The sequence below is a fragment of the Haemorhous mexicanus genome, chromosome 27 (assembly GCF_027477595.1).
Source record: "Haemorhous mexicanus isolate bHaeMex1 chromosome 27, bHaeMex1.pri, whole genome shotgun sequence".
In the NCBI taxonomy this organism is placed as follows: Eukaryota; Metazoa; Chordata; class Aves; order Passeriformes; family Fringillidae; genus Haemorhous; species Haemorhous mexicanus.
The window spans coordinates 5197921-5206153 of NC_082367.1; the positions used below are offsets into that span (position 1 = coordinate 5197921).

Here is an 8233-nt window from a genome sequence, read left to right on the forward strand (position 1 = left end):
CACTCTGAGAGTGAGAAGGCTCCTTAAACTCTGACCTTTTATTTTCAGTGTGAGACTCGATATCAAGTGGAAACCTCTTCCCCACCACCTCATTTCTGTGGAGCATGTCCCAGTACAGCAGAAACTCTTTGAAATACAAAAGAAAATCCTCTTCAAAGGAGAAAGCTTCTCTTGCATGTAAACTTTAAAAGTCAACCCCCCCCCCCCAACATCAGCTTCCAGAACTTTCTGTGCAGGCTTGAACAAGACAACATTTTCCCAAACACAGCAAAACATCAATCAGTTATTCCTCATCCATATCCTTTGTTCAGTACAAAGATTGCTCTGCTCCTCTGGGGAAAAGCACTTTTACTACAAGAGCAGCAGCAGCACCTGGGGAAACACCCAGGGGAAGGATTGGTATTCCCAGCTCCAGGCAGCTGCTGCACATCAGGCAGGGTAAAGCAGCATGGGGAGACATCCCTTGGATCCTCTGTCCACTGGTTTTTGCTACAAAGAGGAAAATTCTGTGGTTCTAAGAGTCCTGCTCTGCTTTTTCCTCTGATTTGCAGAGGTGGCCGTAGATTTCTAAGCAGCTCCTGTGAGGGGAGAAAGGAAATTCAGGCTGTGGAATATTTACATCAATGTTCTGGCTGGAGAAAAGAGGGGAAAATGTTCTTTTCATAGTATGGAAGAAAAAGGAATTGGGAAACACTTCAAGGGGCTCAGTCTGTGGGCCCAGCCCAGCCCTTCCAGAGCCTTTGGCAAACAGGGAATGTCATTTTTGGGGGAGCTCATGGAAAAGGCAGCTCAGAGCTGCACTTAACTCTGAGCTCCCAGAGCAGATGTGAAAGCTCATTGAAATCTGTCACTTCCCAGGGATGGCAATTTGTAAATTCCAGGAGTTAAGAGACTCCACTGCTGTATTTGGGGTTAAATGTTGGACTAAAAACCCAGGCTGCAAGGACAGGATGGTGTTGGCATCTGGGCTGAATCCTAAATGCAGTTTGTCCCCTTGGCTGGTGACAGCACAGGCTGAGAGCTCATCCCTGTGCTGGGATAAAAGAACTTTGGGGTAGGGAATGTCCTCCTGTGTGGAGAAGGGAAAAAAGGAATGCTGAAGGAGCAGTGAGGCTGCAGAAAATGGTTAAGAGCGTGTCCAGCTGAGGCTGGAATTACCCAGCAGCTCCAAGCTGGGTGAGTAAAAAATCCACAAACTCGTGGACATTTTCTGGAGCTTTAGAAATTCACATTGCACATCACTGATTGAGTGAAACCAGGAGAGAACAGCTCCAGCATCCCCAGCAGGGCTTCCCAAAGCCAAACCTCAGCTCCTTTCCACATATCCCTGAGGAAACCACCACTTCAGGTGCCACACCTGCTTCTTGGGAAGCCACTCCACACCTCTGTGGGAGTTTCCAGCAAATCCCTCTTTGCTGTTGTGCAAAGGAGCTGGAATTGCTGCTGGGGACCAGGAGCAGGAGCCTGTGCTGCCTCTGAGCTGTGTGACCCCGCTGTGGGCTGCTCCCCAGCATCCCTCTCCTCCTCCCCAGCATCCCTCTCCTCCTCCCCAGCATCCCTCTCCTCCTCCCCAGCATCCCTCTCCTCCTCCCCAGCATCCCTCTCCTCCTCCCCAGCGTCCCTCTCCTCCTCCCCAGCGTCCCTCTCCTCCTCCCAGCCCCTCTGCCCCGCAGGGGTGAGAGCCAAACTCACTTGTAGATGGAGAGCTCCCGATGGAGGCTGGTCCTGAGCTCCTCCAGCTCCTGGTTCTTGCGCTGCTGGAGCTGGACCCCGTTCTTGAGCTCCTTCAGCCTGTCCTCCAGCTCCTCCACCTGCTCCTGCAGGGAGAAATGAGTGGATGGCTGAGGGAGGGAGGGTGGAGCAGCAGTGCTCCCCTGCTTCCCTCACTCAGGGATCTCCCTGTGCCTGGTGCTGCTCGGGGCAAGCACAGCCAGGCTGCCCCTGCCCAGCCACCCTCTTTAAAAACCTCTGCAAAAACCCCTTTGTTTTAACACAAAGGTGGGGATTTAGGCTGGGCTGGGCTGTGTTTTGTCCTTAGGCTTCTCCTGGCTGCTTGGTTTTGTCCTCTGAACTACTTGGTGTGTGTTTTGAGAAGCTGCCAGAGCTGTATAAACCCGTGAGTCAGGAGGAGATAAATGAGGAATTTGGGAAAAGGAAAATGTGGAGGCACACCAGGGCTCCAAGGGACCCTGAAAACCCAGGCCAAGCCGTGGTGTGGGTGCTGGTGGTTCTGATCCCCACCCCAGCAGGGAGGAGCTGTGATGGAAGGGCAAAGGCAGCTTCCAGAAACTGCTGGGAGGAGGCAGCGACTGCGAGCCGAGAACAGAGAGTGTTGAAAGGGGGCAGATTAATTGTGGAGCCTCTTTGCCAAATGTGCTCTTGGACATATTGAATTGCCTTGTCCCTCAGGCCAAGGGGATGCCTGGCCCAGCCAAATAACCCTCCCAGGAGGCAGCCTGGCCTGGGGCTCTAGGGACATGGGTGAGACCCTTCCTGGCAGCAGGAAGGGCAGAACCTGCCCCAGCAGGAGAGGGATTTGTAAGAAAAGCCACCTGTATTTCAAACTGGCTTTTCCAAAGGTCTTGGCTCAGCCCTGTGCTCAGAGGAAGTGTCTGGTGCCTGTGCTCAGCAGCATCATTGAGCTTTGGGAAGGAAATCCCCCATCCCTTCCACCTCATCCCTGGAGCCATTTCTGAGGGGCCAAAACCAAGGGAATATATTCAGGAGAAACCTATTTTCCAAGCTGGGTGAAGCCCCAAGCTTTCCCACCACATCTCTGGGTTTGCCTTATGCCCAGGGGCTGCTGTTTCACCTGGTCCATGCCAGGGTGTGGGATACTTTTGATTCCAACCAGCAGGAGATATTCCACATCCTCCCCATCCTCATCCACCCCATTTCCCTGGGCCCTACAAGCAAATCCTGCAGCACCCCCATTTCCCAGGATGCCAAGCACAGCTCCCACTCTCCAGAGAAAGAGGAGCCGTGCCCTTTGGGGCTCGTACCCGGTACTGCCCGACCTCCTCATCCCTTTTCTGCTTGACCAGCACGATCTGCTCCTCCAGGCTGCGGTTCTGCAGCCTCAGCCGGCTGACCTCGCCCTGCAAGGGCCTCAGGGCTTCCTTCATGCCCTGGATCTCCCCCTGCATCTCCTGCAGAGCCTTGGCCCCGGCCTCGCGCCGCTCCAGCAGCCGCAGCAGCTGCGGCTCGTAGTGCTCCTCCAGCCCCCGCCGGCTCTGGGCCACGAAGCTCTCGAACTCCAGGGACAGCCTGCGGCTCTCCTGCAGGTACAGGTTGTCCTGCCGGCAGGGAGGAGCCTCCAGGCGCTGCCTCAGAACTTCCTTCTCCTTCTCACAGGTCTCTTTCAGCTGGGACAGCTCCCCCGAGAGCTGCCCCGCCTGGCTCTGCAGCTCGCCCTGGTAGGCGGCGTGCTGGGAGAGGTCGTGCCGCCGGCTCTCCAGCTGGTACTGGCAGGCCACGCATTCCTTGGTCACCTTGAAGAGTTTCTGCTTGATCTGGCGGATCTCATCCCGCAGGTTGTCCCTCTCCAGCTCCACCTTGGCCAGCAGCCTGCAGGCTGCCTGGATCTCCTCGTGGGCATGGCGGATCTCCTGCAGCGCCGGCTCGCGCAGCTGGGCCAGCTCGGCGATCAGGCTGTCCCTCTCCCTCTCCAGCTGCTCCACCACCTCGATGCACTCCTGGAAATAATTCCCCAGCTCTTCCAGGGTCAGGAACTGGTGCTCTGTGGCATCGGCATCCAGAGGGCCGCCTGCTCCCTCTGTGTCCATGTCCAGAGGGATCCCTGCCCCATCTGCACTGTCTGGGATCCCTGCCCTGTCTGTGTCCATGGCCAGCGGGATCCCTGTCCCACCTTCATCCAGGTCCAGCAGAATTCCTGCTGTATCCTCATCCACTGGGATCCCTGTCCCACCTTCATCCACATCCAGCAGAATTCCTGCTGTATCCTCATCCACTGGGATCCCTGTCCCACCTTCATCCACGTCCAGCAGAATTCCTGCTGTATCCTCATCCACTGGGATCCCTGTCCCACCTTCATCCACGTCCAGCAGAATTCCTGCTGTATCCTCATCCACTGGGATCCCTGTCCCACCTTCATCCACGTCCAGAGGAATCTCTACCCCGTCTGCATCCATGTCCAGTGGGGTTCCTGTCCCATCTGCATCCACGTCCAGCAGGATCCCAGCCCTGGCTGTGCCCTCATCCAGCTGAGTCCCTGGTGTGTTTATCTCCAAGGAAGGATCTCTGCTGGCAGCCTGCAGCTCCTGCCTGGAGTCTGGGCTGCCCCTCTGCAGGGGTTTAGATCCATTCCCTGCTGGATCCAGCGGGCTGTGAGGACGTTCTGGGTGTGGAGCAGCTCCTTCAGCTGCTCCCTGTGGGGCTGGGGGTGCTCTGGCTTCATCCAGCTGCAGCTCTGGAGGGGGCTCGGGCTGTGCCATCAGGTCCCTGGGAAGGAGAGGGGATGTGAACCAGAGCAATGAGTGTAACAGGTCTCAGCCTTTCGTCCCCACCCTGTGAGACCCCAGAGCCAGGGTGTCCCACCATGGCCCTGCTGCTGTGACCATCCCTGTGTCACCCACACCACGCTCTGGTGACAAGTTGGGCCCCGACTGTCCAAAACAAGGCGAGAAAACCCCATTAAAACCCTATTAAAGTGTCTGACAGCCACGGAGGAGGAGTGAGGGATGCAAACCCACACCCCAAACCCCAGAACTTCTCCTATGCCAACCTGTCAGCACCAACCCCCCCAGCGGCACCGTGCGAGCACTCCCTGGAAAACTCGCCGGGATTTTCTCGGTGTGGCATAACCTCACGGCAAGGGAATGCGCTGCTGGAAGCCCGGCAGGCTCCGGGATGACTGAGACGGAGCAAACCCCACACGCAGAGCCCCGGGGCGAGCGGCAGCGCCTGCAGCAGGAGCCGCTTTGCCGAGTCATCCGACCCCGGCATTGTCCCCACCTGCGGCCGCCACCGCCAAACCCCCGCTCTGCCTTCTCCCGGTGCTCTTTGGGGTGGGATGGACACGACAGCGCTCGGGGACGAGCCGGGGTTTTCCTGCTGCCGGTGGGATCGGTGGGAGGATGCTCTCACCTCTCGGCCACGCTGCTGAGCTCATGTCTCGTCATTCCCTGAGGAATGAGCGCAGGCTGGCACTCACAGGCAGCCCTCGGCTCGGAGCAACGGCTTTGAGCAAAGAACTGATTTTCCCCGATAGTTTCTCTCCTAATAAGGCAGTTTTCGGCACTGCTGACACATCGCGGCCTCGGACTCAGCGGCCGGCGGCTGGAGAAGGGGCAGCCCCTGAAAAGGTGGGGAAAAGGCTCCTCTGCCCCGATTTTCCTGGCCCTCCCTGCTGCCAGTGCTCGTTTTTGGAAGTTCTTGGCGCCGCTTGGCACGGGCAGGACGGGAGGGGAGGGCGCCGTGTCCTGCCTGCCCAGCGGGCCGGGGGGGCTCTGTCCCCCTCAACACCCCTCACCCCTGATCCCCCCAAAACTCCTGCGTGCCTCAGAGGTACCTCCCCCCCTACCTGATCATTCCTGAGCGTCCCGAAATGCTGAACCCCCGATCCCCCCATCTCATCCCATCCCATCCCTGCCCCCTCGCCCCCCACCTCGCCGTGGATCCCGCACCCAAGGCAGCCCCCGGAGGACCCCGGCCCCTTCCTGCCCAGCCCGGGTGGGCTCTTACCTTCCTCCCCTGGAGCCCAGCGCCGCCGGCTCTGCGCTACACATGGGCTTAGCATGGGGCGGAGAGGGGTTATTAATAAACAGCGCTGGAAATCAGACTCCCCGGAGCAGCCGCTTCCCCCGGCCACCGCCTGCAGTGCCAGCTGCGGCCGCTGCCTTCCTCCGCCCCGGGGAGGAGGAGGAGGAGGAGGAGGAGGGCGGGGAAGGCCCGGCTGGCTGCATCCCTGGCAGAGGCAGCCGCAGGGACGGGCTGCAGCCAGCCCGCAGCCCTGGGGAGCAGCCCCCATCCCGCCCCGGCTGTTGCCAGCCCTGATTTATGGGCGAGCTTGGTTGAGTGGCCTCTCCCCGAGCCACTGGCGGACCCGCAGGTCGCCATCCCGCCGGGATCCTGGGCAGGCTGGGATGGGGATCGTGGGGTGGGGATCATGGGGTGCCTCGGTGGGGTCCCCCGGGGCTGTGGGGTTTGGCTGCGGTGCGAGAGGAAATGCCAGAGGATGCAGCCGGGGCCCCCAAATGCCACGGGGGGATGGAATGGGGTTTGTGAGGCTGCTGGCAGCACCGTGCTGCACTCCCCAGGTATTGATTATCCATGATTCAATACCAATTTCTCGGGGTTCTTTCTACGCCCCACAAACCCACAAAGCCCAGAAATGGCAGAGCACAGCCTCTGCTTCCTCTTCCGCCCCAGAGCCGATCCCTGCCACCCTTTTCCTTCTGTTTTGGGGATGCAGAAGGTGACATTTCTCTCTGCAAAGCCCTGTGGTGGCCGTGGTCACACTCCTGGCTGTCCAACAGCGACACTGCCCTCACCCCCTTGGTTTCCCACCTCTGCCCACCCACAGCTCTCCCCTCCCATGGTGCCCATCCGCATTCTCCCCACTCCGTGGGTCCTAAACCCACATTTATCCATCATATTGCCCACAAACATTTATCTAAATCCCAATTTTAGATATATTTTGCCACTTGGGCGTGGGTGCATCATCCTGGGGTCGCCGTTTGTCCTGCTGGTGGTGGTGGCGGTGCCCCCCGAGCCTACCTCTGCCCGCTCCCTCTCCTGCCGTGCCCAGGAAGTCGGCACTCGCCTCTCAGGAAGTCTCTGCTCTCCGTGCCCCAAAAGCCACCAGCAGCGCCCAGCGCAGCGTGCGACATCGCCGGTGCCACCCCGCCCCTGGCACCGTCACCTTGCCCATGGCTCTCTGGCCACGGGGAAGAAATCAGGTTTAAAATAACAGCGCTGGTGCATCCTTCGGGAACAGAGCTTTAAAAGGAAAAGGGAGATTTGAGTGGGTTTTTTTTTTTCTTTTTTTTTTTTTTTGGATCCAGTTGCTTTTTTCAGCGTGACACACCTTCTTTTTCTCTCTCTTTTTTCCATGAAGCGCCTCTATTTTTGACTCAATCGGAGAGGAATGCTGTTAATTCGCACAAGTTGGGTGTATAAATATCTATCGAGAGCTGCCACTGCCAAGGGGAGAAACCTGCGGATCACACGGGCTGGCTCCAACAACCCTTGTAGGGCCTGGAGGGGACAATGACAGCGGCGAGCCCGGGCTGGGCTGCATCTGATGAGCTGCCAAGGGCAGGGTGGGGAGTGAGGAGGCTCAGCTGTTCCCCGTAAGCGGATCCCCCGGCCCAGGCCCCGGCACGGGGATGTTTTGTGGATATAACCAGGCAACAGCCTGCTCCGGTGTCCCCGGTGTCGCCGGCAGAGCCGCGGGCACAGCTGGGGCCGGGCGGTGCAGCGAACAACGCGGACTTTGCTCCGGTAAACAGAGCTGGCGGGGTGGCACCGGCGCTGCCAGAGGCGAGGGGAAAGGCAGGAGAGGGTTGGAGAGAGGAGAGTTCGAGATGCGGCTGCTGGGACGAGCGGCAGCGCTGCCAACGCAGCGTGAGAGGGGTGGTGGGGGGCAAAGAGCGGCTGCACCCCCTCTCTGGTGCCCTGGGGCTGTCTCTCCCTTCCTGGTGGACTTTTCCTTCCCGTCACGCTCGGCAGATCTGCCCCGAGGGCAGGGACCCAGCCGGCAGCGCGGTGGCACCGCGGTGGCACCAGCCTGGCACAGCCGCGGCTGCTCCGGCCCCGCGCAGGAAACACAAAGCTGCTGGATTTCAGATCCTCCTGCTGGGAATGTGTAGGAGAGGAGCGTTTGGGTGATGAAAAATCACTGAAATGTTCCAAATCAAGAGTTTCACCAGAAATGCAAACGCCCGGGGTCAGGTGTTTGGTAAAACGGAAGGGTTGGAGTCATTCTGTGATTCTGAAATGCATCAATGCTCTGAAAAAGAACATTTTCTCCCAGTCTTTGAATGATCTTTAGGGACAGGCTGGAAGGGCCAGCCCAACTTCGGGGCTCTGGCAGGGCTGGCGGTGCTGTGGGGTGTCCCACGGTGGGATTCCAGCTCCCAGTGGGATCCCAGTGGAAGGGGTTTAGGAGCGGGGCTCCGGGCAGCGCTGTGCCCTGGCTCGCTCTGTTTGCCGAGGGCGCGGGGGGTGCCAGATCCGGCCCCTCGAGTGCAGGAGCTGCAATCTGATCCCA

At 59.0% G+C, this 8233-nt stretch overlaps 1 protein-coding gene across 2 annotated transcripts; it reads right to left on the reverse strand.

Annotated features, from left to right (window-relative positions):
* Positions 1 to 20: 20 nt before the first annotated feature.
* On the reverse strand, positions 21 to 6931 carry SYNC (syncoilin, intermediate filament protein). 2 transcript variants are annotated; one of them, XM_059868419.1, is made up of 4 exons: positions 6739 to 6931; positions 3003 to 4461; positions 1693 to 1817; positions 21 to 578 (listed from the first exon to the last, which is right to left on the reverse strand). In XM_059868419.1, the coding sequence occupies exons 1-4, from the start codon at positions 6849 to 6851 to the stop codon at positions 515 to 517; spliced, it is 1761 nt and encodes a 586-aa protein (XP_059724402.1). In that variant the 5' UTR covers positions 6852 to 6931; the 3' UTR covers positions 21 to 514. The 2 variants fall into 2 exon arrangements, with proteins under 2 accessions (XP_059724402.1, XP_059724403.1); XM_059868420.1 differs by lacking the exon at positions 6739 to 6931 and adding an exon at positions 5704 to 6498.
* Positions 6932 to 8233: the final 1302 nt, after the last annotated feature.

What these genes read in the sequence shown, in the direction of transcription:
- SYNC (XM_059868419.1), bottom strand. Translation starts at nt 6,851, where the DNA reads ATGTCGCACGCTGCGCTGGGCGCTGCTGGTGGCTTTTGGGGCACGGAG. An exon ending in AGGAGAGGGAGCGGGCAGAG is followed by an intron (nt 4,462 to 6,738) that starts GTAGGCTCGGGG and finishes TCTCCTTCCCAG; the next exon opens with GGACCTGATGGCACAGCCCG. An exon ending in CGGGAGCTCTCCATCTACAA is followed by an intron (nt 579 to 1,692) that starts GTGAGTTTGGCT and finishes CTCCCCTCACAG; the next exon opens with GAGCTGCTTAGAAATCTACG.